The sequence below is a fragment of the Sclerotinia sclerotiorum genome, genomic scaffold (genome assembly GCF_000146945.2).
Source record: "Sclerotinia sclerotiorum 1980 UF-70 scaffold_2 genomic scaffold, whole genome shotgun sequence".
Taxonomy (NCBI): Eukaryota; Fungi; Ascomycota; class Leotiomycetes; order Helotiales; family Sclerotiniaceae; genus Sclerotinia; species Sclerotinia sclerotiorum.
In genome coordinates, this window is record NW_001820834.1 from 2,493,899 (window position 1) to 2,521,581 (window position 27,683).

At 41.3% G+C, this 27,683-nt stretch overlaps 12 protein-coding genes across 12 annotated transcripts in view; 8 read left to right on the plus strand and 4 right to left on the minus strand.

Annotated features, from left to right (window-relative positions):
* The window catches only part of SS1G_02026 (predicted protein), a gene marked incomplete at both ends in the record, with an annotated part of 953 nt that extends 272 nt beyond the window's left edge, over nt 1-681 (minus strand). Inside the window, 2 exons of the mRNA XM_001597780.1 lie at nt 10-66; nt 629-681. Coding sequence (XP_001597830.1) covers nt 10-66; nt 629-681 — 110 coding nt within the window. The remainder of the gene's footprint in view (nt 1-9; nt 67-628) is intronic.
* A 1,841-nt stretch (nt 682-2,522) lies between these two features.
* SS1G_02027 (hypothetical protein) lies at nt 2,523-3,876 on the minus strand (the record flags this gene model as incomplete). Its single annotated transcript, XM_001597781.1, has 4 exons — nt 2,523-3,306; nt 3,357-3,483; nt 3,520-3,673; nt 3,721-3,876. The coding sequence occupies 4 exons, from the start codon at nt 3,874-3,876 to the stop codon at nt 2,523-2,525; spliced, it is 1,221 nt and encodes a 406-aa protein (XP_001597831.1).
* A 1,838-nt stretch (nt 3,877-5,714) lies between these two features.
* SS1G_02028 (predicted protein) lies at nt 5,715-7,898 on the plus strand (the record flags this gene model as incomplete). The annotated part of the gene is made up of 5 exons (XM_001597782.1): nt 5,715-5,761; nt 5,819-6,576; nt 6,629-6,673; nt 7,234-7,326; nt 7,588-7,898. The coding sequence occupies 5 exons, from the start codon at nt 5,715-5,717 to the stop codon at nt 7,896-7,898; spliced, it is 1,254 nt and encodes a 417-aa protein (XP_001597832.1).
* A 355-nt stretch (nt 7,899-8,253) lies between these two features.
* SS1G_02029 (predicted protein) lies at nt 8,254-8,646 on the plus strand (the record flags this gene model as incomplete). The annotated part of the gene is made up of 1 exon (XM_001597783.1): nt 8,254-8,646. The coding sequence occupies one exon, from the start codon at nt 8,254-8,256 to the stop codon at nt 8,644-8,646; it is 393 nt and encodes a 130-aa protein (XP_001597833.1).
* A 1,010-nt stretch (nt 8,647-9,656) lies between these two features.
* Nucleotides 9,657-10,101, plus strand: SS1G_02030 (predicted protein; the record flags this gene model as incomplete). Its single annotated transcript, XM_001597784.1, has 2 exons — nt 9,657-9,820; nt 9,960-10,101. 2 exons carry the CDS (start codon nt 9,657-9,659, stop codon nt 10,099-10,101), a joined length of 306 nt encoding a protein of 101 aa, XP_001597834.1.
* Nucleotides 10,102-11,265: 1,164 nt separating this feature from the next.
* Nucleotides 11,266-11,994, minus strand: SS1G_02031 (predicted protein; the record flags this gene model as incomplete). Its single annotated transcript, XM_001597785.1, has 2 exons — nt 11,266-11,329; nt 11,504-11,994. The coding sequence occupies 2 exons, from the start codon at nt 11,992-11,994 to the stop codon at nt 11,266-11,268; spliced, it is 555 nt and encodes a 184-aa protein (XP_001597835.1).
* A 2,137-nt stretch (nt 11,995-14,131) lies between these two features.
* On the plus strand, nt 14,132-16,951 carry SS1G_02032 (predicted protein; the record flags this gene model as incomplete). The annotated part of the gene is made up of 8 exons (XM_001597786.1): nt 14,132-14,330; nt 14,413-14,629; nt 14,803-15,064; nt 15,251-15,357; nt 15,691-15,789; nt 15,844-16,392; nt 16,446-16,772; nt 16,819-16,951. The coding sequence occupies 8 exons, from the start codon at nt 14,132-14,134 to the stop codon at nt 16,949-16,951; spliced, it is 1,893 nt and encodes a 630-aa protein (XP_001597836.1).
* Nucleotides 16,952-17,396: 445 nt separating this feature from the next.
* On the plus strand, nt 17,397-18,492 carry SS1G_02033 (predicted protein; the record flags this gene model as incomplete). The annotated part of the gene is made up of 3 exons (XM_001597787.1): nt 17,397-17,573; nt 17,731-17,929; nt 18,071-18,492. The coding sequence occupies 3 exons, from the start codon at nt 17,397-17,399 to the stop codon at nt 18,490-18,492; spliced, it is 798 nt and encodes a 265-aa protein (XP_001597837.1).
* Nucleotides 18,493-19,103: 611 nt separating this feature from the next.
* Nucleotides 19,104-19,795, plus strand: SS1G_02034 (inorganic phosphate transporter; the record flags this gene model as incomplete). The annotated part of the gene is made up of 3 exons (XM_001597788.1): nt 19,104-19,123; nt 19,183-19,343; nt 19,398-19,795. 3 exons carry the CDS (start codon nt 19,104-19,106, stop codon nt 19,793-19,795), a joined length of 579 nt encoding a protein of 192 aa, XP_001597838.1.
* Nucleotides 19,796-20,217: 422 nt separating this feature from the next.
* On the plus strand, nt 20,218-21,455 carry SS1G_02035 (hypothetical protein; the record flags this gene model as incomplete). The annotated part of the gene is made up of 3 exons (XM_001597789.1): nt 20,218-20,304; nt 20,365-20,992; nt 21,046-21,455. The coding sequence occupies 3 exons, from the start codon at nt 20,218-20,220 to the stop codon at nt 21,453-21,455; spliced, it is 1,125 nt and encodes a 374-aa protein (XP_001597839.1).
* Nucleotides 21,456-22,597: 1,142 nt separating this feature from the next.
* SS1G_02036 (hypothetical protein) lies at nt 22,598-25,209 on the plus strand (the record flags this gene model as incomplete). Its single annotated transcript, XM_001597790.1, has 4 exons — nt 22,598-22,721; nt 22,771-23,037; nt 23,084-24,901; nt 24,950-25,209. 4 exons carry the CDS (start codon nt 22,598-22,600, stop codon nt 25,207-25,209), a joined length of 2,469 nt encoding a protein of 822 aa, XP_001597840.1.
* Nucleotides 25,210-27,042: 1,833 nt separating this feature from the next.
* SS1G_02037 (hypothetical protein) lies at nt 27,043-27,348 on the minus strand (the record flags this gene model as incomplete). Its single annotated transcript, XM_001597791.1, has 1 exon — nt 27,043-27,348. One exon carries the CDS (start codon nt 27,346-27,348, stop codon nt 27,043-27,045), a length of 306 nt encoding a protein of 101 aa, XP_001597841.1.
* Between the last annotated feature and the right edge of the window lie 335 nt (nt 27,349-27,683).

Consider the following 27,683-nt stretch of genomic DNA (forward strand, 5'->3'; position numbering starts at 1 on the left):
TCTGAATACAATCCTTCGACTTTTTGGATTTTGGTTGGGCTGGGAGCATTTTGGTGGCTTAGTATCCTTTATATATTACATGACATGAGTTGTTAGATCTTCTTCTCTATTTGTGACGATGTGATGATATACTAAGTCGGGGATTTTTAATCGCAATCCAATCGTGGAATTTTCTGGGCTGGCGTTTGTAGAGGCGACCTTTTTTGTGGTGAGTAATGGTCGATGGTTGCTAATGCTGGTGAGTCTGGTGTGTGGAATACTTGGGTGATGAGATCTAGTGGTGTGTGATGCTTCTTTTTGCTCTGGGAGGTGAGGGTTTGATTTGTGTTGTGGGATGTGGTGGGTGTTAACGCTTTCGTGTTGTGTTTTGAATGTTGTATGCTTTGGCTGTTGTATGTTTAAGTTATGGAGTTTGTCGAATTACTTCAGAGGAAGCTCGAGAGTGAAGAAGATTGAGAGCTGCATGTGCTACTACTCAAGTATCCCAAACTCCTGCCTATAGGCTCTGCGGAATGATTCAACCATAACATAAAATCCCCGCATATAAGATTATTTTCCAAACTTCAAAAATTCCTATAAATCTTATAATTGAACACTGCCTCCGCGTCCTAGACCAAAAAATGCCTACTTCAAGATACAACCATTATCGTCAACCACACTACCCCCACCCAGCTCAGCCATTACTTTACCATATACATTTCCTCTTCATAGCAAGATTGACAAAGATCATTCCTCCCTCACTTTCATTCCTATATACCAGATCACCGTATGTATTTTCGCAATCATCTGGGTGAAAATGGGTATACAGTATATTCGTGGAGGATAGATATAAAGTATAAAGATATCTCATAGCTACCTAGGTAATATTGGTGCATTTATTACACTAGTTCCCGAAGTTTTGACACATGGGTTTTTTGTTGATGGAGTTGTTTTTTCTTGTTGAGGTATTGGGATTTTGAGATTTCAGAGAAGGAGAAGAGAAGTGGAAGATGAGAGATCAACAGCTGTCATTCCAATTCCAGGCGACATTGTCTTATGCAGGTGGGGATTTGTTGCGGTTTATTTAATAATTGGTTAAAGCTGGTCTAGAGGAATGATTCAGTTATATATTCTATAAGATGACTTCTGGTATATGAATATACATACATTTTAGTTGTTAATTTCTGAGGAGTGCTTTTGTAGGATTTCCTTGTCATTTCACCGGAGAGACAATGACTGCCCAATATTAACATGTTATGTTGGGCTGGTCTGGATATTTCGATTCGTAGTAAGATTTAAAATGAATCTTACAGCGGCATATTAGAGCATGACTGTTGTTTAATGGATACACAGTCAATATGTACGTAAATGTTTAGCGCACATGATATATCATTATGAAGTTTGAGTTAATGTTCTTGTTCACTTGTCATAGAAATTCATCGAACCCGAGACTAAAATAGAATTAGATCTCTGGAAGAATGATTTAAAAAAAGAAAATAATGGCTGTGAAATTTTGAAGTTATTTATATTGATTATTTTGGATTTAGAAAATGATTTGATTCACTCTGTTGGTATCGAACCACCATGATGACTCCAAATCACCTCATCCATCATTAGTGCTATTCTCCCACATCCCTATACTCTACTTCTTGTTAGACATCCTGCTTTCTCCAGCATTTATGAATAGATTATGAATTTTTCTCTCGTTAGAATCCGAGAAGGAAAGCCATACGTGAGAACTTGAAGATAATCTTACAACAGTGAATTTTTCTCGTAGAAAGTGACAAAAAAAACAGGAATTTATTTGTGGTAGTAAATGCCTCAAATGCAGTTGATCAATTTAGATACTGAAAGCTCAATCTAGTATGCTAGTCTGGATTATTGGAAACCTTCAAGGTGTTTCATGAAAGCGATATCTAACAACTATTCAAAAAGGACTTGCCACAAATATAATATCGTACTCCGCTGGCTATTCAAAGTCAACTAGGTAGTAACTAGGTACTGTGATAGCGAGTAGATATCATTTTCGCAGCTGTATACCTTTCTTTTATAGCAATACAAGTTTATAGATATGCAACAAAACTTTGAAATGGCCTTGCGAATGTCTGGTCACTAGAATTTGAGTAGCTCTTATTAAGCTAATACCATATTGCTACCATATTTTCCTTGAAAACTGTCATAAGCTTCAAGAAAATTATGGCATAAAATCTCTGACCACTAATATGTCAACTTGATCTTTTTCTAGTGAATGAAGCATGAATTGGAAGCTGTATGAATTTTGTGGATGTGCAACAGCGTTGTTGAGATATGTGGTTGTAATTAGTCATATGCAGTACCTCGTAGATTCACTGCAAAGAATCTTTCTTTCTTTCTTCCTCTTCGCTTGGTAAGTACTTTCGAATGGAATGGGACAGGATGAGCTGAGAAGATGAAATAGGGGAGAATTACAGAGAATGGAACGGGACATCATATTGAGTTGAGATATCTTGCATCTACAAATACATTTCCAAAGTCCGCTATTTACTCCAGGGGAAAATCATCAATTATTTATCCTTTTTAACCACTTCCAACAATCTCCTTCCTTCCCACGGTCCATTCTCCACATTTGGTGCACCCCAAACCTTCACCAATACTAACCCTACACTCTCAATTAACTCCTTAAATTGTCTCCCCGTTCTTTCTAATGCCGAAAATCCACCCATCATTGTCCAATCTGTACACGCACTCTCAAATGAAACATTCTCTTCTTTCATCAAATTCTCATTGATCAATAACATACTGTCCTTCCCCATTGCGTCTCTAATCTGTTCAAGGATAATAGAAGCTTGTTTATCAGGCCAATCGTGTAAAACATTGGCAAGGAAATAAGCTTTGGCGTTTTGGACCGGCTGCGGTTTAAAGAAATCGTGGGGTTGAGCTTCAATGCCTTCAGGAAGTGAGCCTGGTGCTATACCAGAAATCACAACTGGTATATCTTGCACGATGAGTCTTCCCTGGATGTCTGGATTTGCTTCCTTGAAACGTATCAAATCATGTCCAATGCCTCCTCCGATATCAATAATAAGTGGATCCGTAGGGGATTCTGCAACGAGCTTCTCTGCAACGGGAAAGTATTTGTACCATGCTGTACGACCAATATTACGTGGGATAGTCATGACGGTATTGAAAGCATTTTGAAGACGGGGCTGAGTAGCTATCCAATCAAAACAGTGGAGTTCTGTTTGTCGAGCAAATTGGAATGGGCCATTGAATGCATCATTGGGATTCTTGTAGCCAGTTTTGGCGAAGTATGTTGGGAGAGAGGTTACTACTTCGTTTTGGGTTGTGCTAGGCGATGGTTAGATGCAAAGAAGATACTTGTAAATTATGGGACATACAAATGGATTATTGCCTGGCCGTATGTAGAGGATGTGACAAAAGCGCTTGCTAGTGGTGCTGGTTTGTAGGTTTCTCTAGCCGTTTCGACAAAGAAACCCATTCCAACAAGGAGCCTCATAACTCGAACTGGGAGAAAAGTTAGTCTTTTGATATTTTTAATACTAGCAACGTGGAACTCGCCAACAAGCAAAGTATCAGCATCTTTCGGAACAGCTAGATCCTCAGCTCTGATTTCTTTGCCGGCCGCAGATAAAGTAGCTGCTGTATCGAAAATTTCCATATCGACAGCGAGCCTAAGTGCCAAAGGTTCAAGTGACTAGGTATACGTTAGAAGCAATTCGAGTGTAGAAATATAACACTTACGGAAAAGATCATTTTCATCAACTTATCCCTAGGACCCTCCAAGCTTGATTGAAGTTTTCCACAAGCACTAAAAAGCCTCCCTCTATCTTCTTCATTCAATTCACTAGCTTTGCCAGTAGCGGCATTGATAGAATTTATGAGCTCGGAGACACTCATGATGAAGACTGGCCACTTGAGATGTTGCTTGAAGTTGTGATAGCTAATGATTCACGTGGTACCGGGGTAAGGACAGTACTGTTTCATCCACTTCGATTTTAAAAAGATAGAAACGCGAGGTATAACACTGAAATTATGAGTTCTATGAAAAGTAAACACCAATTTCTATAGGGAGGAAGATATACTCTCGTTAAATCCGCACACGTGAATGACAACTCCGCCACAATCTCCGTCTCCGCGGAGCCTCCATGCCCGCTGGTATTCCTTTCAAAAATTGGGTCAACATGAAGGAGTCTGACTAAGACCGGGACCAGGGCCTTTCTTCCGGGAGTATTTGATATGTGTTAGATCAGAAGCTCTCGCAATTGACGTCAAACATGGATCGCTTGTACCAAGGTTTCAAATAGCCTAGTTAATCTCCTCGGTAGCTTTTGCGCTTGATCTTGAGGCTGTGCACCTTGAAGTGTTTTTAATATGTCACGCATGCCGTACATTAGAGCTAAACCTAATCCAGTCTAGTGTTCTTCAAAGCACGTGGCACCCTCATGGAAGCAACGTGATACTTTAACCTTAATCAATAAATTTTACGAGCAACTCATTGAGCTGCGTCGATTATGCATCGTTCTCATTTCTTCTAACCTTATCTCGAGTTGATTTTGTGATTGGATGAACAGCTTCAATTTACCTAGTGGTCATTGTGTACTTGCAACTCGGAATTGAAAGAGCTGGAGCAACGTCGACCGTGACTACTACCGCAAACTCTTTCGGTCAGGCTTGATCGTCCTCTGCATATTCATAACTCACAAATCTGGTATACTGCTATTATTAGGTTGATTTTGGCCTAGAGAGACAAACTACTTTCAAGTTGTGTCAATCGGGATCACCGGTATAATCATACCACCTCGATGAGGACCAGGTACCACATAGTCTGCGGGGCAAGGCAGACCCAATCGCTTTCTTTCAAAAATTGTTGGAAATATGAAGGCCAAACGGGAATTGAAGTATCAATTTGGCAGGGCTAGTATGGAATATCTCCCGGAAATTGTGAGCTACGCCATGTGCTTGCAGCTCTCCAAATAATTATGATCAATTAAGCATGTTTTGAGGAGCCAGTCAAGAATCAACCCCACAGCCTGATCACATAAATTTAGCCTTCAATATTTTCGAGCTTTAAACAGTTGTTCTCCATATTTTCTTTGACTTGGTTAGACCGAGTTTGTGGTATTACAGCAAACTACATGCCGAGCATTTAGAATATCAAAAGGAAGTATTCATTATCAAACGTCCTTCTATTTATGAGGCCACTAGAATCATCCACCATAAAAATCATCTTGAATGTGTCTAGCATCGAATAAAGACTAATTAACACTTATTTCTTTCGGGTGTGATCATCGTGTTTGTTGCATTGTCTGCAAGTTTCTTCTTTCGGACTTGGGGTGGCGAGGTTCTGCCAGCAAATGCAAAACACAAACATCATAACGGATAATGGCAGTGCAAGCTACAGTTTTTTGTACTACCCATCACTCTTGCTCACACATGGAGTTCTCGGTACTACCCACTGGTAGAACATCTTCCTAATAAATTAGTAGAATACCAAAGTCTTGGTGCCGTTATTAGTAGTCTTAAAAGCCACTATTATCCTTCATGCCCTTTATAACAGACTTGTGGGACAAGACTTCCCAGATATCTCGTCTCCAGACTATTCATATTCATCTCCTTCACATCTCTGCTCAATATATGGAAATTTGTATCAACTTGAGACTCTGATTTTATCCATTTAAGATATATTTGTTGAAATATTTCAATCATCCGACATTTATTGATCAAAGTCAATCGAGATGTCTGAAACGACCCCTATGGGATCTTGCCCTCAAGGTGGTAAGTGGTATGTCTTATCCTCTCCGTGGAGTTCTAGCTGCCACTAACTCATTTTTGCTTTCAGGTATACATGCGTAGTTCAATCACCAACATTTTTTGGATGCTGCTTGAGTGATCCATGCAATGGAATTGGTTGCCCAGAGAACAACCTCACGGCTGCAGGAATGGGAACAGCAGGTGGCCCCGATGCTCCCAGTAATGATGGATCATACTACCAAAATTCGGCTTGCCTAAACGGAGGAGTTTGGTTCACTTGTTCTGAGCAATCTCCGTCTTTTCAAGGTTGCTGTGATACTAGCGATGGTTTTAATCCATGTCAAGACAACGGTTGTCCCAAGGAAAGACTCTACGCTGCGGCATTTAAAACCGTTCAAGTCATGATTGACTCTGATACTTTTTCTATTTCATCTTCCCTGACATCATCATTTCCATCATTTTCTTCTTCCACCTCATCTCTTTCCATCTCTTCATCTTCGACTTCATCTTCAACAACAAACCCCATTATTAGCCCCAGTTCCACGGCACAACCTGCATCATCTCAAGCATCACCCACAGTGAGCGCGATATCAGATCCGATTGGACATGATTCAGAGTCAAAATTACCCATCGCAGCAATTGTAGGAAGTGCTTTAGGTGGAGTCGTTGTTATGCTAATTGTCCTGCTGGGAATTTTTTGCTTTCAACGACGAAGAAAGAGAGCTCCGTCGGCAGGATTAATTGAACCATATTATCAAGCCTCACAAGACATTTTTATGGCTAAAGGAACTCCGCCATCCTTTGTTTATGGAGCCAGTCCTCCAGATGGTAAAGTTCTTCCAAAAGGTAATTTTGACTCCTTCGAAATAGAAAGATTTCGTGTATGCTAATTATTCAGTAGATTATCGTCCGATGTCCCATACACCATCTTCACCACCTCACAGTCCTGCTCCACCATACCAATCAGCACCTCACTCCCCAGAGCTCTCTAATTACCATGAGATTGACTCGACCATTTTGAATGAAGTGGAATCTCCACCCCTCCAGCAACGACAATTTGCTTCTCTACCAGTGGCAGCGGAGATGCCAGATACTTCAGAAGAAATTTGCCGAGCATCGCAGCCTTGAGTCTTGATTTAAGGCCTGCTGGGACATTTTCGGGGAAGTGAGGGAGTTTCTTTGATTCCACTGTCTATTCGTTTCGGATCTGCTTCCAGGAAATCATACAACTACGTTATTATTCACCCAACATTTATTTTAGTATTTATTACGGTGTTCTAAGTAGATTACCGAATATTTGAATGGCATCATATCCAAACAGGGTGAATAAGTCTCTTGTGGTATTCTCTTTCCATTCACAAATTTGGCAACCTATTATTGGCCCAATCGACTTCTATATCTTTCTCAAACATTTATTTGATGAGAAGCTTCCTGAAAATCAAGCTGCCCTTTAATAGTATCTTCCAGCTCTGTCTTCATTTTTATTCTAACTGCAGATACAAGAGAGTTCATCTAAACAACTCGCCCTACCCGATTCAAATTCTGGTGATATGGCAAACAATACTATGGGTTCTTGTCCTTTAGGTGGTCTCGTAAGTACAATCATATCCTTTATTTTTATACCCACTCCTAGAATTTTTGTGGGCTATTTTATCCCTTAAATCCGCTTCACTTCTCCAATAGACTGTACTAACCACATGCATTTCTAGTGGTGCGTTCCTTATCTATCATTTTTACACCAGCACTGAATCATAAATAATAGGTATACCTGTAAAGCTCAAACACCAAGTTTCCTTGGATGCTGCACGAGCAACCCGTGCAACAGTAAAGGCTGCCCAGTAGCTGACCTCCGAGCAGCTGGGCTAGGACTTGGACTTACAGGACAAGAAGCATCTCTTAGCCTTGGCTCTTATTATCCAAACGTGTATTGTTCTTCTGGAAGTTGGTGGATATGTGCAAGTCATAATCCTTCGTTTCAAGGTTGTTGTGATGTCAATCCATGTTCAGCAAATGCTACGCATTGCCCTCAATCCCAGCTACATCCTGCGGCTTTCAAGGCTATTACCACTGCTTTGGACTCTACCGGATCGTTCAACACTACTCTGCCGATAGCTGCTTTTCCGGTGGCTACTTCTACTCACTACGATTTCAATGACGAATACACCTGAAGTCTTTAGCAGTGATTTGTCTCCGTCATCGGCACACAAAGGATCATCAAGGACCACACGTTGGAATGATCCCGCCTACTCAGCGCAAAAATCCTCGACCGATACAACATCGGGAAATGTAACTATGTTGGCGTCACTTTCTTATTTGTCGACATCTGGTATACCTCGGCCCACTGGAACTGTGCTATTGAACGTATCATCAACTCACCTCAGCAATACTGACAACAACGGCATTTCCATGACAGCTGGATCAAGCATAGTAACTGTAACATCGGTATTGACATTCACAGCTGTCCGAATCTCGGTGTATACGGTTCCCTACAGCTTATCAGATTCTACATATCCCTCAGATTCCATGTCTTCATCCACAGCCAGAACAGTTACCAGTTCGAGCCATCTTGATTCCGCATCTCCAAGTTACCAAGCAGCTAGTTCCACATTGCTACTTTCTGACACCAGCACCACTCTTCCTCCCGACACAACTACGAATACCAAACTTGTCGTCTGGGCCGCCACTAGCGGAGTCGCTTTAATCTTGATCTTCGCATTTCTATCATGGTGGTTACGACGTCATCGGAAGAGAACCATCAACAGTAGCGAGAAACCAACAACAATTTTCTCGCTTTCCTGGCTACCATGGAAACAGAAAAGGAAGGAAATTCCAAGAACATCTTTCTCTACCTACCCTTTCAAGGCAATGACACAACCTACACCGAACAACAGTGAAAACTTCATGAATGAGACCTAGTCTGCGAGTCTGAGAGATTATCGGAATTTGAAAATTATGGATATGGCAAAATATGGTATGGGTAGTATGAATCACCCTTTTTCATTTCGTTTGGTCTGAGAATTAATTATATCTAGACACTCAATGCCGGAATAGAATAACGCCACGTCTTTCAGGATATGAATCGGATTATTCGCGATCAGATGAGCCACAAGCTTTAAATAATAATGAAGATTTGACTTCTCTTGGAGTGGGATTGGATAGAAATTCTTTTGGGCGGAGAATGGTACAGCGGGGTTGGGATGGAATAGATTTGCAGAATGTTTATGTAGCCAGACGTGATGGAGAGATAGAGCATGATATTGAGTGTTGAATGACCTTGTAGGACTGTGTTTTTACATGGTAGAGAGATACATTACACATGTTGCAAGGAGGTAACTAAGGTTATTGGTTAGGCATTCATATTGGAATTTTATTTTCTATTTAAACGACAAAGTCCCAAGATTGACCTCTTCAGAAGGCCGGAATCAACAAGTTCGTAAATTGAGAAGACTTTTCTCATTCAGTTGAGAAGCCAGATGATCCCTAGTCATCCCATCTCATCCTGTTCCACATTCCATTTTCCAATCACGTGATGTTATCCTAACATCCCACCCATGAACACCAACCCCGAATCCACAGATCATCACACTGCATAGAACTAACCCTTTATCCACCACACACAACATTTGATTATCGTCGGGCTATCCGGTGTACAATCCTTCCTAAATCGCACTTGGTAAGAGGAAACGGTGATAGGATCTAGCAAAGGTCCGTTGTCGGTATAACCATACTCCGCCGTGTGCCGTTTGTGGGGTTCTTTGGCCGTGCGTGCTGTCAACACCCATACCCACACCACACCCCTCTTTTCCTTTCTTCTATTTCCCAACTTCAAACCTTTCAAACAACGTCACCCATCTACAACTAAAAGATTCAACTCGCATTTCCAACACATTTACGTTCTATCACACAAAAGAAACTAAACCGCCAAAATGTCCTTCATCGTCACCGTCATGTACCCCAAAACCGAAACCTCAACTTTCGATTTGGATTACTACATGAAGACACATATGCCACTCGTACAAGAGAAATGGGGTGCCCATGGGTTGAAAAATTGGAGCGTTACAAAGTTGGATGAGAGTACAGGGTATTCTGTGTATGTATTTTCTCAGGCTTTGCTTGCCGTTTTGATCTCGGAATTTCTTCATTTTTTCTGTGCAATCACTGCTTCAGGAGACGTGAAGGCTGTTGTGGGTAAAGGTAAATTGGGATATTGGCTGATGAATTTTTAATAGGCAAGCACTTATCTGGTTCGAGAGTAAGGAAGCTTGGGCTAAGGGAGCTGTGGAGGCACCAGCTATTATGAGTGATGTACCCAATTTTAGCTCGGTGCAACCTTTACTTGTTTTTGGAGAAGTGGTGGAGAAGGTTGTTTAAGATGTTTTGGTGATGATTGTTATTCTAGGAGGGACGGGATGGGATGAATAGATCGTTCGATGTACCGTGATCTGTTAGTGGAGGATAGGCAGAGTGCGAGAATAACTTGATTTGCGAGTAAGATGCAATTCTAACATTTGTATCAGAAGACTTGGTTTGTCGTGAATCGATTGTTAAGACCTCTTTGGGATGCATGGTTTTATGTCGCTCATATCTTTGCTGGAGAGAGGTAACTTGGAGATCCCTCAACATACGACTCCACCTTCATCCTTCACAATGTCTTCGAGATATGTGCTTCACCAATCCTATCACGAGTCGTATCTCTTTTCCTTCCTTATGCCTTCACTTCTTTTCTACCCTCCTCTAGGCTTCTCGAAGAAATTGAATCCAAAGTTGTCGAGTCAAATCCTGTTTCCGCCTTCCTTTCACATCAAAGCTCCAATATCTTCTCGAGGAAACTCCAAAAGTTTTTGTTTTCCGCAAAGAGACAAAATCAAGGAGAAATATTCGTACTCTCAGGAATTTAAACAGAAATTTCACTGGTTTTTGAGCTTCCAGTGCTTTTTAGGACTCGAGATAATGAGCTGAAAGAGGCAATGCAATTCAGAATGCAATATGCTTGAGGAGATCATGGCGGGAGTAATTCTTTCTCTTTTTTTTTCCTAATGTATGGACGCACGTAGCTCAGTTTGATTATTGTCCATAAGCTATTGTGGCGCAAAAATGGAGTACACAATTAACGTTGGAACAATAATTCATACTTGGGGCTCGCCCACAATGCGAGAAACGGCGATGAGTTCTTGTTTTTGGTAGTTCTATCAAAGATTCTTCCTCGTCATGATGATATTATTTGTGTCCTGGTAACCAGATCGAGAAGTACTCCTTGTCATAAATTATCACGATAAAACTTCAGTATCTTGTCTCAAAGCTGTTTCCGTAGCTTCAGTTGGGTTTGTCGATCATTGTTCTTTGGGATTTTCCCCAGGATTTTCCGCAGTTGTGGTTTCTGGCATGATATGTAGCTGGAAAAGTAGTCTCAATCTGGTATGGTCGTTTGGCTCGTCAATACACTTTTGTCACCAAATTTGGTCCTCTTCTAGCTCTGTGAAAGCGATCTTCAATTTGATACGAGCATTTATCGATCTCCCCCAAGCTCCCTCGGTATCAGTACAACCATTTTACCATCTCCTTAAGCTTCTCTTGTGATTCTTCCTCTGCCAGAGCCCTCCTTATCTTTACATCCTTCGGTGAGAGCAATTTCGAATAGGACAAATTTATTTGCTCCCGCCAACTAGCTCCGTCCCAAGAACCCTTATTTTTCTCTGACAGAGAGCGATCTGTGCATTCGAACCTCTCATGTTCAGGACAAACCCTTATCCGGTTTTTTCCTACATAAACATACCCATTAGGACGATAAAACAACTTTTTAACTCCACAATCTAAACAGAAACGTTTGTGGCTCTGTGGTCCTTTCCGACCTCTTCTTCCTGTTATTTGCACATTTCCAAAATTGGTAATATGTCGCAGCCGACAGCATATCCCGCATGCTAATAAGCGATTTTTCTTCTCATAGTCTTGCTGTTCGGCAGTAAGGAGATCTTGATGAGTTACTGTGGGACGTGGGATCGTGGCGTGGTAAAAATGGTTGGTGATTCGTAGTCTGCCTTGATCCACTGGTGTCAGGTTTTCTATGATCAGGCTTTGTATCTCGCTTGGTAGTTGCTGGATGTTTGTGGTTGGATGGGGTATTGGCCAGACTTTGGGTTCTCGATATAGTCTCGTTGATTCGAGGTAGGTTAGACATGCAGTATGAAGTTCTTTGAGGAGAGGTGTTTTTGGTGTTGCTGAGCACCATATTTTCGCTAGGAGTTTGCATTCGGATGTGCATGTCATTTTGAAATGTTGTGAGCAAATGACTTGGATATGAAGTATTGTGGAAGTTTTAAGGTTGAGGGATCAGATCGATGTATTAGAAGTCTGATTGGGATGAAAGAAGTATGACAAGATAAAGAACGGGTTATTATACTGAAGGTGGTGTGTGAAGATGGGTAATGAGATCAGAGGATCAAATTAACACAGCGAGAATATGGATATATGATGAGTAATGAGGTTAAGAAGGAGATACTATATTGAGATCAAGTGGATATAACTAAACTAGTAGTAAAGTCAAGAAGATCGAAAACTTTGTCACAGTAGAAATAAAATATGATGAACGAAAGAACGAACCAAATATTCAAGGTGGGAAATTTCATGAAACATGTGTACTTTGGGAATCAGTACTCATGTACAAACTTGTATATTAGCGATCGACTCTTGCTATCCTACTATTTATTACGCGGGCAATCAAGTTGTTGCTAAAGAACGTTTAGTCTTGATGTATTCAGTATAGTTGTGGGGTCATGACAAGTAGATTCTATGTTTAGTGCGAAGAAGTTTTAGTAGATATGCTAGTTTAGCTAAATTTGCGTGGATTATTTTTAGTCTGTCGTTTGGGTTGTTTAGAGGTTTAGTTAGTTCTCCTCGGTTGCGATTTCGATTTCGATTTCTTCTCTGCATTCAGATGTAGGCACGGTGTCATTTTCTTTTCACCAGGTCTATTGGGACTAGTCTTACGAATTGACTTTCGTCTTGAGCTTGACTCGGGTCATGTCGATTTTCTTGCGCTGTTTGTAATTTCCTTCGTCGAAGCATGATTTTGGACATCGTTCATCGTTCATCGTTCATCGTTCATCGTTCATCGTTCATCGTTCATCGTTCATCGATCATCGATCATAGGACACGAGAGCTTCTTCGCCCAAATATTCCTCTCTGGGTGTCTTACTCACATGTGCTGGTGAAAAAATTTATCACGTATAAATGATATTTGGCGTGATTGCAATATCTAAAATGCTGTGGTATATGGCATCATAGACTAAGTTTTTTTTTTCTCTCCAAAAGCTTCAAACTAAGTCTATTCCTAGCTCTAGCATCTTCATTAGCTTGAACACCGTTCCAACGTACTGACTAGCCATTAGCTAGTTAGCTGAAATGTACTACGGCTTGTTCTCCGGATCGGGGCCGATGAGATACGCTCCAGGCATCCTAGAGATTCTTTTCGGCAAGGTCACCGAATCTCGGACTGCTATTGAATCTGTTGGTACGAGAAGGATACGGAAGACGTAGCACCCACGGATTACGTAGGTCCTGTATGTCTAATTGTATTCTGTCTAAAGAGCTAGCTACATATTGAAAGTAGTAAGTCTTATATAGACTTACTAAAAGAGCTAGTCTCTTTCGCGTTCGCTTAGTTCTTTATTACAGTAGTAATTGAATTGAAGTCATTCACTTCGTTCACACAGAATCATTACCCGAATTCAAATCACAATTTTGGGAAAATGATGTTTTATGTATCTTTTATCTTCATATTAAACTTTCATAATTTATGTTTTGTATAATTAGTCTCTTTCCTTCTTTCTTCATGAATCACATTTTTGATCGATGTCACGGATTTCTTACGGTGCATGACCTTTACCTGCTCGGCGGTAAAATTATCTACATCTACTTTCTTTGGATTTCATATCATAGTTCGTTGTATTTTCATCAATATTGTCTTACTAGTTATTTATGAATCAGACGATCAGAGATATTCTGCAGTTAGACACCTCAAAATAATATTTACCTGCGATATAGAAGATGCGTTTGTGTTCGGCCTAACTTGTACAATTTCGTGTGTGTGACTGAGGATAAGAGTACTCATCAAGACAAATCTAGAATTTCAAGTTAAAGCAATGTATAAAGAATAAATAGCTTTCAAAATACATAAAGAAAATTAACTAGTAAAGAATCTCCCTAGATATAATTATGCACAACAAAGGACGTAAAATAGTAGAAAGACAAAAACTTTACTACATTCGAATCTCACTTAATCTAACAATGAAATTTACTTATCACCAATCAGGAGTTCATCGAAGGAAATACATGAAAAATCATGATATTTTAATCTTATCTATCTGCTCACCCTTAAAATCCCAAGAAGTAACCGCAATACAAAATGGCTGCTGAAGCATCAATATACACGTACCTCGCAGAATCGCACACACATCCCACAGGCACAGAACACAAACCCCTAAAACGACTTCCCGGGCTACTAAAAAGTGGTATTACACCCATTACACCACCACCATATGATAACTACTACAAACATAAAGCCCACCAGGATTTAAAATGGTATCAGGCGGACAGATTCGGGGGTAAGTTTTTCTTCTCCTCCTTTATCCCAATCGAAGCGCGATTTAAAAATCTGAGATAGATTGGAAACTAAGGTAAAGTTAGGTTTTACTACGCAAGAAATCCATCTTCATGATGCGTTTGCTCCGTATTCTAAAGCTAAGGCTGCGGGAAAATTAACTTGTCCTATTCATCCCATCATACAAAGGACGAAATGGAGACGAAAATTACCCGCGCAATTGGCTAGATATCCGCTTGGGAATGGACGGGAGGGTTATTGGGATGCTGTAAGAAGGAGTCCTGAGGGGATTGCGGGATATATGTATGCTGATAATCTGAGATGATAGTGGGAAAATGATACAGTTTGGAATTTGATGGTGCCAGCTTTACAATTAACGACGATGTTTTTGGCAAATTTGTATACTTGGCCTTGGTGAGATGTTTCTGTTACTGTTGTACTAATAAGAGAGATAAAAAGCTAATCGAATCGGGCAGGTTCGATGCATTATTCCTCGGAGAAATGGAAGAAATAGACGGAATCGATTTACCTGCAGAACTACAGGGGAAAAAAGGATATCGAAAATTCAAACTTAGACCCCCCCACATATCTGCGCAGGAATCCGAGCGCAGACGTGTTCAAGGGATGCTTGAAAGATTTAGGGATGATGTGACGTTGGATTTGAGTAGTGGACATACGGATACTAAATCGGGATTACCTGATGAGTTTGAATTTGCGAATACAAGTGGATCGCTGGATGTAGTTACCCAGAGGGGAATTGGGATTTCGATGGCTTTTGAGATTTTAGAACCGTTGTTTAATGAGAAGATTACAGAGGCGGAGAGGTTGATTGTTTTGTATAGATTTGCGGGGACTTTACTTCATGAGCTTTGTGTAAGTTTTGTTGTAGATTTTGAGTGGAAGATGTGCTGATTGTGAGTATAGCATGCTTTTTGGGAATGTCTACGGAAATGGGGTGTTCGAGTTGACGGTGCGGATGTGGTTGGGTTGAAGTTAGAACCCTGGTTTGAGCATGAAAGAACTTCTGAACTGTATGTACTATCTCCAACTAGATTCTCCGTTATGTCGATTTGCTGATTGAGGATAGAGGTTTTTCAATGGAAAGTTTTGTATGACCAATCCGCTCAACCTCCGATTTCGTTCGATCCACAATCAACTGATATATTGGACAGGTATTTGGTGGAATCGCCCAAGATTTCTTGCGAGAGGAAAGTGTACCATGTCGCGGTATTCCGCCGATGGGATTTTACCTGTAGGAACTAAGTTGCACTTCGATTCCGTGATCCAAAAGCTAATTAACACAGCGGCGAATTTGACAAATCAATAACGGAGTCATTAACAACGAATCCGCTGATCCTTATCAGGAAACCACGAGACTATTTGGTTTCACATGTATGGCCAATAACTTTAAGTTATTTTATAGATATCCAAAACCAAACATGGTGGAGTACATACAAAATGGTGTGAGTAATTGCTTGTAGACCGTAAATTCTTAGTTTATTAACTTATAAACATAGATTCGGAGCTAGAAGCACACAAATTCCAAAAATATTCGGAAAAAGAACCATCAATAGACTAGATGGTCAACCTCCTGCACCTCCCTCTGTTGGATTCGAGAATATAGATGGAGATTTCATGGGAGTAGGACCTATGAATCAAATGCAAAATATTGCACAATGGTTACGCAACTCGTATAAGCAACGCGCATATCAAATCAGAGATGCATTGATTGCTCATGGGAATTTAGAAAGTAGTTTTCCAGTCGCAGGCTGGCCACTATCACCGCCACCTGATGACAATGAGGATGACGATTACGAAGACGAGGACGAGGAGGACGAAGATGAGGAAGACGAAGACAATGAAGAAGTACCTTTTTGCTCACGCTATGATGAGATCAAAAGCTATTTAATCAATCAAAAGAGGGAATTGGCTATTGATACGATGAAATTCAGAATGCCAGAACATACCCTCCATCAATATATACGTAGAAACGGCGGAATAGATTTAAGCGCTGATGAATGGAGAGAATTTCTCTTAAACTGTACCGAGCGCAAGGAACTATTTCAGTAAGCCCCTAGGATTACGTGCCATAACATAACGTCTGTGACTAACAAAATAGAATTCGTCAGAAGAATGGAAAATTGCCTACTCCATATCATGCGATTCTCCGAATGCTTAGTACCGGATGGTCCACGAATTTAGCAGCTCCAGATACTCCGGTGCAGGTGAATATATCAAGAGCACAAGCAGAATGTTTCTTCAATGCTAGTGTGATTTATTTAACCGATAGAAAAGAACCTTGGTACAGATTGGATTTTTGGGATGCCGATGTGGAGATTTTTCGAACTTTGTGTAACAATTGGTTGGTGGCTAACAATCGAGGTGATCCCCTCCCGAAGGATATCTTTGAAGCATGTATACATGCTAGAGTGCAGCCTCGATTTGTGTAAGTTCAAGATAGTTTGTTCTAGGTAGTTTGCTGATAATGATAGCCTTGGTCCTAAAGGTATTGTCCGGAAATTGCCTGGACCACCTCCAAAAGCGACGGCATCCAGGAAAAGGCAAGCGAAAGGCCTTCAACCCGGTCCTCCATCGAAGCATCGGAGTCAAAATCGTCTTACGTAAATGGTTTGATTTTGTTCTATTGGGGATAAATGGCATTCATTCTCCATCAGCATAACTTTAACTTTGTTGCGTCAGGGGATTTCTGCGGACCATGCTCATCAGAACGGCATCCATGAGAAAACAAGTGAATTTTGTTCCACAACTTCATATACATCCTGCTGCCTGGGCTCAAGGCCTGCGAAATTATCCTCTTCAAAATTAGTCATAGCTCAACTAGTTCAGATGTAGAGAAAAATTCGTTTCAAATTTAACATCAATCAGTGTGATGACTGTAACTTTACAGTAATAAAAGAACATTTCCCAAATTACCTACCAATGACTGGTTAATAAGCTTAACAGGAGTCAACTAAACAATAGACTGATGATTATGCGATACATTTAAAAAGGTCATTTACCTCGATTTCCTTCCCAAACAGCTCAATAGTATAACGATCGTTTAAAAAATATGATCAATCCACAAGAGTTCAGTATCATCAACCCTAAGCGTGGTTCCAGCGACGCTTTTTACGAGAGGGTCGACTCAGTTCCAATGTGGCAAAGGTGCCTACGATATCGACCTCGTTCCAAGGACTTGAGGGCTTTTAATCCTCTCCGCGATAAAATTCGACAAATACCAGGTTGTGTGCAAAAGATCTGCTCTCCCTGTCACTAATGAGAAATGTCAGTGTTTGCTTTCTTGCCCTCAGTAACCATATCCCGTTGAAGCGCATCTAGGAACGTGTTTGGCCTGGTTTCGACGTACCTCGATGACACTGCATGCTTGCCACGAACAACACTAGGACCAGGAGGTCTCCAAAGCAAGCCCTACGTCTATTAAGGTCGCACGGGCACCGGGCACCGGAAATTATCCCCTTGCATCGAATCCAGTTCCTCGTGTACAGCCGATCTCCCCAAAACCTCTCGATCCAGCCCTATCTAGGGCGTTTGCCAAAGAGTTCAAGTTTGAATGCGGCATACGACGAGCCGGGGAGCGCGAGAGTATGTGATATCAATTATACCCCCCCCTGAATCATGTATCCCATTACAATCGAAGCACAATATTGGTATGGCTTTGACCACAACACAAACGATACTAAACTATTCAAACGGCCACGGAGATACCCATAACAAAGTCCAGAGTAAAGGCGACAAAAAAGCTGCGAGAGTTTCAATCCAACGGTACATCCACTTGGGGTATACCGCAGATTGATGAGGGTGCAATGAGTATCAAAACGGAAAATTCAGAACTGATTGACCTCGTAGACATCTCGGAATATCATAACCGTCCAAAAAGGAAGCCCGCCGTGCAAAAGCGAGCGGCAGACGGAATTCAGCATCATCCTTCGCCACATTCAGCCTCGACGCATAATTTGATTCAAACGCTTGAGGTAGAAGCTTCAAAACAAGAGCAGGAGAAGGCGGCGGGAGCGACAACATGTCTAGGTCTATATTCACAAAAATCTAGTACACCAAGGAATTCAAGACGATGCGGGCAGGTTTGGGATAGAGAAGAGACGGAGGATAGATTTCGGGCGATGAAGCTACTAAAAGACTCGCTCTAGATTTAAGACTCACTTGAGTCATAGAGGCATCATAAAAGTAACGTGTTCTGTATAGTAGTTGCCTGAATATATCCAAGCTGGTTCATTCTCACGAAGAATGCATTATATCCTTCCGGTAGCAATGAATGAAAAGGGAACATGCCTTTATGAGACTTACTCCTTGCATATGTTTTCAATCTCGTGATAATAACCCTAGGTAATTCTACTCTGATAAGTACTGGTAGTAGCTAGTGGTTGTGGATGATGGATAGATTGCTTGATAGAACAGAATTGTTGATAATGGCGGGGAAAGATAATGAAACATAAAATTAAATCTGTCCTCAGCCGCTTTTTGTCTAGGGCTTTATTAGACTTTGTTAGGCAAGCTCCAACGCGGAACGGTGTATTTCTTAGGGCCGCCGCTTCTAATGGTGACGATTTTCTTCTATCCACTCTTCAAAATTATTTCCTGGGATCTGTCAATTTCTCAAAGACTTCACAACATAAAGTCCACCCAAAGCCCAACAATTCCATTTATCCATTATCCATTCTCCCCTTTGAAGTATCATTTGGTCGCAGTCAATTACCATCTTCTAAAGCACTTACTCCTTCATTACTTGCAAACAGACAAAATGGCTCTCAGTCCTCAAGTGTATGATAAAATTACTGGAAACTACCCTCACCTCTTTGTTACTGACGACTTTTGATTAGAACCAACCTGGTCATCATCCTCGGGATGATGCAAGTCTCCAAGCGTGTTCCTCTTGAGGACCCTAACGTTTTGATGATTGTTCGTGGGATTTATATCCTGTCAAACGTCCTCATCGCTGGCATTTACGCTTATACCCAATACTTGATCAACAAGAAGAAGGGTAGGTAGCCTAGTTTACTGTGGGTGCTCCCATAGATGCTAATTGTTGACCTAGATATGACTACTCTTAAGTACGTCGAGCAACCTCAAATGGGTTCCGCCGAAGAGCCAAAGCTCGTCACCACTACCGTTCACAAATACGATAGCGATCAAATGAAAGCGCTATACAAGGCACAATTGATGGGTGTTGGAATGATGGCCGTTATGCACTTGTACTTTAAATACACCAATCCTCTCATGATCCAATCTATCATTCCACTTAAGGGCGCACTCGAAGGCAATGAGGTCAAGATCCATCTTTTCGGGCAACCAGCTTCTGGAGATTTGAAGAGACCATTCAAGGCACCAGCTGGTTTGATGAGCAGCCTTCAAGGAGGAGCTTCCCCAACACAGGATAAGAAGACTATTGAGGCAGCTGAGAAGGCAGGTCGTGGAGGTGTCAAGGACGAATAGATGCCCGGGCGTCAGACATACACGATATGATGTTTTCAAGGAATGGGGAATCAGGGGATTGGGATTTGGACCTTAAAATCTAAGGATATGGGGTAAAATTGGGAGATGGATGGGGCAAGAGATTTTATGTCTCCTTTGTATCATAGAGACGAGAAGATGGAGACGACCCTTTAATTCCATGACTACTTTCTGCACTTTCTCCTATCAAAACATTGTTTACATTACCAATATAGTTTTTCCAACCATACTTAGTTTCTGCATCATTTGTTTGAAGATAGGTATAGACGATTTCAGCCTTAGCGTAGACAAAATCACCGAGGCTGAATTGAGACCTATTGCCACTTTCTGGCTTCAGCCTTGTTATATAAATTTATAAAACTTCAACAATTTCACTTCCAACATACTCTGCATAATCTGACATTATGGAGAGACTAAATACTCCACCGCGGACTGCAAGAACTAGATCTCAAGTCATACCACCAACAACACCAGAAGTCAAAAGAAGAATAGTTAGTTCAAGGCAACCCATGAAGACAAATTAAACCTCATTTATTAATCTCTTTCATCAGGAAGAAAATAGACTTAAGGCCAAAGCCCTCCGCGAACAATCTATAGCTCGTGAAAATGCTCTCTCTTCAAACAATACCAATCGCACTCCCTCGGGCTTTATCGCCACCCCAGATATAACCCTCGCGGGTCAAAAGCGCACTCACTCCTCTATCTCAGCTTCGTCCATCCCAGCCACTTCTCGCGATGCGCGACAATCTACCAAAGATTCCCGAACCGATGACACCGCACCACAGGCGGCGCGGAAGTTCCGGAAATATGTTGATCATGACTTTAGTAAGATGACAGATACAAAAGGTGGATTTTTAGCTGCGGAAGATGATCCGTGGAATAAGGCTTTACATGCACCGAAAGAAGGGGAGAAACCAGCACATATGACATTGAAGGAATGGGAGAGACATCAGTTTTTGAAAGGGTTAAGAAACAGGAAAGAGGGGCCTTTTGAGCCAGGATTGAGTGTGCTAGGGAGGGGCGATAAAAAGTGTAGGGAGTGTGGGAGTGTGGAGATCGATTTTGTGTGGGATGAGGTTTTCAAGTGTATGGTTTGTAATTTGTGCAAGGAAAAGTTTCCAGAGAAATATAGTTTGTTAACTAAAACGGAGGCGAAGGAGGATTATCTTATTACGGATCGTGAGTTTTCATGATTATACATGATGATAGACTTGAGCTAATACTCTATGTAGCGGAGTTGAAAGATGGTGAACTCTTACCACATCTCAATAAGCCCAATCCACATAAATCGCATTGGCACGATATGATGTTATTCTTACGCTATCAAGTTGAGGAATATGCATTTAACACGAAGTGGGGAAGCGCAGAAGCATTAGACGCAGAGTTTGAGAAAAGAGAAACGGAAAAGAAGAAGAGGAAAGAGGAAAAGTTCAAGAATAAATTGAAAGAATTAAAGAAGAAGACGAGAACCGAAGCGTATAGGAGAGGTTTGGCGGGTGATGGTAAAGGTGGAAAGTTTGGTGATGCGATCAGTAATGGGAAACATGAACATGAATGGGGTCAGACGGTAGAAAATGAGGATGGAATGAGTGTGAAGAGTTGTGTAGAGTGTGGGATGGAGGTTGAGGAGTTGGAATTTTAAGGGAAGGTGTTGGTATGGGGTATGGGGTATGGGGATTGGGATATGGATGTATAGATTAGAGGCATTGGGGGGTTTATGAACGTGATTGGAGTTTGGAGAGGACATTTATGATCATGATGATTAGGTTGGGATTCTGAGACTTCCGGAGAATGTATATAATACTCGGGTGTACATACTGGTCCACAACTTCAATCATACTCTTAATTCCATATCTTCTCTGCATGATAGAGATGCACATTTACACTTCATCTCTTTCCCTATGATGCATTGATGGGACAAGTACAAATCCCTCAAGGTCGCTGCGCTTGAAGAAATACGCTCCCTTACATAGATCGTCAATCCATTAGCGTATCTCCACAGACCCCCTTTTGATGAGTATTGTTTGGATGCTAGGTGTTCATTGGGTTATTAAGATAGCAAAATGGTTGATAGTAGAAGGGTACATATTGGTTATGTATAGCTCTATATATATTAATCCTATATTAGTCCTCGGTATACTTATATTATAGATTTGCTATTATAGTATTTCTCTCTTATTTACATCTACGAGAAAGGGGTAAACAATACCAGGCCATTCACTCTACACAGAATCATCCAGGTACAAATATCAACAAAAGAAACATCAGATGGGAGCTATGACCATTTTAAGTTAAAGCCGGCATCATCCATACCTTAAAATAAACAATAACCCCAAACCCAAGCCCAAGCAAATCATTTTTGGCCTTAAAAGCGGCCTGACGACAGGATTTAGAATAGTTGGCTTGGTTGGAAGCTCTATTTGGGTAAGAGACGCCCTTCTTCAGTTCCTCTTATGATTTTAATGTCCCACGTTGCACTCCCGCGACGATCTTGTACAGAAGCATCATAAAGAGTTTTTAAAGATTTATAAATTTGTTACCTCCTGGTCTCTGTTATACTTCATTTATCTTAAACAAATCTTGTTTGCGCGAATATGTTCAATTGAGCATTGGTAGTTTGCTGGAAAAATTTAAGGCCTCGTTGTCTTTGGCGACCACTCGACTTATCTTGCGCCTGCGACGATTAACAAATGCTCATCGTGCCCTCGAGTTTAGGTGCGATCTTAGCGCACAAGGCGGGTTTTAGGTTATAAAAGAGGGACTGGCCTGGGCCTGGGGAACGAGATGGCCTGGCAGTCTCTATCTGGTTTGGGTGGTGGTGGTGGAGGTCAAAATAATGGAGGTGGTAATGTTGGTGATGGAGGAAATCAAACAAATCAGCCGCAAGGCACAGAATATACTCTGCAAGGTATGCGCCCAGTTGTTGTGTTCCTTTGACTCCATTAACTGGTTTTCAGGTGTAATGCGATTCTTACAAACTGAATGGCATCGACACGAGAGAGATCGAAATGCGTGGGAGATCGAAAGACAGGAAATGAAAAGTAGGATAGCGAAGTTAGAGGGGCACACTAGAAAACTTGAAGGGTCGAATGATAGCTTGAAGAAATTCCTTACCATGTTAGAGAGGGCAGCCAAGGAACGAGAAGCACAATTAAAGGCGATCAAATCTGGTGCCACGGCTCCAGTGTCGGGAAAGAAGGAGAATAAGGATAAGGATCCACGTCGTAAGTCAATTGGAATTTTACGATTATTGGAAACTAATAGATTTAGCAGCTGGAAGAGAGGCACATAACTCATTTCTCGAAGTTGAAGGGGAGAACGACGCGAAAAAAGCAATTCAATCCGAAAAATCTGGCATGAAAGATTTCATGGATAAATCTCAAGGAGAACTCACTTACCTCTTGGTATCACCACCAAATCCTTTGCCACCTCGAGAAGCTCCTCCACCACCTGAAGAGATTCTACCCTTTGGAGTCAATCAAGCTCAACAGCAAAACCTCGACGATATGCAGCAGCTTTACTCTAGATCCAAGCCTATGAGAATACCAGAACTATCACGACCTCCCCCAGCGCCTTCTCCGACACCTAACCATAATCCACCACCAGTTCCAGCCCCAACTAAACTTTCGGTTCAAAACCCTGATAATCCAGCGCCAAGATTTTTAGCAGATCAACAACCTTTACCACAACCTACTCAACCAGAATGGTCTTCGCAATTTAGATCTCCTGAGAAAGCTCAGGTTTCAGAAGAACCTTTGACGAAACTTAACCATTCTTACGATTCTTATGGACGACCCGTTGAGACAGGTGAAACAGTACAGAAGTCAGCTTCGGATTCTGATGGATGGGACTTTAATGAACCAGCTCAGTTTACCGAACAAGAAATAAAGATTTCGACCCAAAGACCAGATACCGATGTATTCCCACCAGCGCAAGATCCACCAAAATCACCCATTCGTGGTCCAGGCTCACATCGGAGGAAAACATCTTTATCACGGAGAAAGAGTGGCGAACATGAACTTTCATTGAACCCAACACAAAGACCAGATAGTGGTAGCTTCAAGGTTCGATTCGGTCTTAGGGGCCATCTAGATGCAGTTCGCTCAGTTATATTTACTGGAGGTGGAAGCCCCGGAGAACCAGAGTTATGTACATCAGGCGACGATGGTACTATCAAAAGATGGATTATACCCGCTCGTTATGAAGACCAGGGTACATTTCATGTTAGCGCCAATGATTTGGATATTCAAAGTTACTTTACTCATCGTGGTCATGCCGGAGCTGTCATGTGCTTAACCGCTTGGTCTCCATCGCAAAACTTTGCTAGTGGTGGACGTGCTCAAGGTGATGGATGGATATTTTCCGGTGGCCAAGACGCTACTGTAAGAGTATGGGAGAGAGGTCGAGTAGATCCCAAGGCAACCCTCGATGGTCATACAGATGCAGTATGGACAGTATGTGTACTTCCCGGTACAACTGGAACCATATTTGGTCAAAATAATGCTTTTGGTGGACCAGATCGGATTATCTTAGCAAGTGGTGCTGCAGATGGCACTGTTAAAGTATGGTCTGTTAGCGCACCTCCACAACTCGTATCACCTTCAGGTGCCGGCAGCCGTAGAGGTGGCCGAGTTCGAGGTAACTCCATGTCATCTGGTTCAGCGTTTCCATCATCTCCTCAACCAAGCGTCGCCTCAACCTCGCCTTTCCATTATACATTAATTCATTCGATAACCAGGCCTAATAGCACAGCATCCCCTACTTGTATAACACCATTAGCCACTTCAGGTGAATCTTTCGTCGTATCTTATTCCGATGCAGCTGTGTTAGTATACGATACACGAACTGGTGAGGAGGTTGCTTCCATGGCAAGTTTGGAAACATATAATGGTACACAATCAACTGGAGTTAATGCCATAGTTGCAACTACTACTGGTCTTGATAGTTCCTTGAGCTCTGATTCTAATCGCGGAATGTCAGAAGATGAAAATGTTGTTGGTGGAGCTACAGGTACGAGTGGTGGTGTTGAAGGTGTCATAATCAGTGGACATGAGGATCGCTTTATTAGATTTTATGATGCTAATAGCGGTAAGTTACTCTTCATTATTGTAGAAGATTAATCACTAATTAATCTAGGTCAATGCACATACAACATGCTTGCTCACCCAGCAGCTATTTCTGCTCTCTCATTATCCCCTGATGGTCATGAACTTGTCTCGGCCGGTCATGATGCTAGTTTACGATTTTGGTCTTTAGACACACGTAGCTGTACACAAGAAATGACAAGTCATCGACTAATGCGTGGCGAAGGTGTATGTTCAGTCGTATGGAGTCAAGATGGAAGATGGATCGTTAGTGGTGGAGGTGATGGCGTCGTAAAGGTTTTTGCCCGCTAAATGTCTGATTATACCCATATTCAATTTTTTTTTTTTTTCTAATTTTCTCGATTTTTTTTGAGATGGAACGCATTGCATATACATATTCTATATGGATATGGTAGGATGAATGATAGGTGAATGGAGTGATGGTGACGGTGTTGAATGTGAATGAAGAGTGCATGTTACACTTCAATAGGTACTATGGAGGAAGTCTTTATCTATTAACCTGCATTTTTTTGGTAAGATTACCATCTAAGTATCTAGTAGTATCATGCCTACTACATACATATATACATATGTTCATGTTAAATAAATACTTGGAGGCTGAGCCTGCAAGACAGCACTTGATTGGAGTTTATAGTTGAGTTTATATGTATGTATGTATTCTTACTTTGATGCACGGGTGGATGGATTGATGGATGAATAGGGGCGGGCTGGGTGATAAATAATCTAGGAAGGGAGGAAGGGAAGATTATATTCGAAATGCTATATAGAAAATGGTATCTAGAAAATATTATCTAGATAAGTAGGTAGGCAGGTAGGTATGTATTTGGATGTATGATGTTTAGATGGAGATGAGATGGATGAGATGATATTCTTCTAATCTTAGTTTATGTTAAAAGGAATGACCTCACACAGGGAATAGTGGGAAGCTGATAGGGCAGAACTGAGGTAATATTGGTCTAGTAGGTTAATCTCTCTTCTAAGTTCTACGGAAGTGCGAAGCTCTCTGTAAGAGAGCTTCTCAATCTAGCCCTAACAGGACTAGTGCCCTGTGCACGTGCTACGCAGGAACCATTCACTTTAACAGTTTAGATTATTATTACCGCCGTCTTTTTTTTTCCCCTTTGTATTGTGTAATGGGGAAGATTTTAGTCTTTTTTGAGAAGGATGTTTTATGTTTTATGTTTTATGTTTTATGCTTTATGTTTTATGTTTTATGTTTTATGTTTTATGTTTTATGTTTTATGTTTTATGTTTTATGTTTTATGTGACGCCTCACACCTCCGGGTCACGTGGCATGCCCCGTTTGTATTTAATCATAGGAAAACTCTCTACTCTTGTTTTCCTTCTTCTTTTCTCCTTAGCTTAGTATTTTCTAATACAAGATACTTTACCCAGTATTCTTGAGTGTGACATTTTATGTTTTATGTTTTATGTTTTATGTTTTATGTTTTATGTTTTATGTTTTATGTTTTATGTTTGTGTTTTAAAGGGGTTTGGAATTTGGATTTCGGCTTTTTTTCTACTTTCTTTGGGTTTGTTGATGGGACTGGAAGTTGGTGGTGGGTTTGGAGGTGGCGACTTAGGGATGGGAGATGATTGGATGATGTGATGGGGAAAGAGGGAAAATGGGTCGGAGGACGGAGAACGGAAATGACAGGAAGGAAAGGGGGATGATGGAAGGGAGGGGTGGGTATGGTGGATGGCTGGATGGATGGATGAATGGAAAATTCGGTTGATGAGTAGGCGATATGGTATAACTAGCTAAGCTAGTTTATGAAGCTCGGAAGCAAGCGGTTTGATTTGGTTTGGGGTATGTAGAAGGGTAGAGAGGGTCGATTTTGTATTAATATTGGAATGGAGATACCTATTTTCTTAAGTTTTTATTACGTTGTATTGGGGAGAGTGTCATCTATGTACAAGTGACGGCTTTTATGATGAAAATGAAAGATGAATATCAGATTTGAGTTGGGTTAGATCAGGCGTCAGAATTTATGAGTTTGAATATGGATTTTCATGGATTAAGTTTCTTGGGTATTCGTTATTTTATTTACATATAAATTATAACATGTGGGGGTATATATTATATAAATCTTCCTTTCATTTTCGTTCTCTTTCTTTATTAAGTCAATAGTAATCATCATCATCATTGTCTAATTCACGATCTTCCCTTCCATCTCCATATAAAATCTCACATACTCCACCTAAAGGTACATCCATAACTGCATCAGTTCCTCGACTCCAAACTTTTTTCCACGCTCTCACATCCGCTTCTTTCCCTCCCACAGTATAAACTCCCTTTTCCCTTTCTCGCTCCTTCGCACCACCCAAATACCCCACTCCCTTTTCCCTCTCCCTCTCCTTCCCCCTCCTCCGTTCCCTCTCCTTTTCCCTCAAATTCTCCTCATGGCTAGCATGACTCGCAGCCGCCATACCCCTCCCATCAACCAAACACACATTAGCCGCCCCATCAATAATCGTCTCTACACTATTCATCCCCAAAGTCAAATATCCCGTATTGTAACTCGCGAGCGCAACATAGATATACACGAGTAACATGACGATTCCAGCTAGGGTAACGCAAGTGATCACCATCGATTAGGGTAATAGTAGATTTCCTAGCGCGTGCAGAAAGGGAGAGGGAAGATATGACCAGAGGAGATAGAGGGAGGAAGGCTAGAGAGCGAGAAGAGATATAGTACGAAGTCCGTAAGTATTCGTATGTGGGAACCTTTGGGGGAGGCTCGGTGGGGACGGGTTTCGAGGTC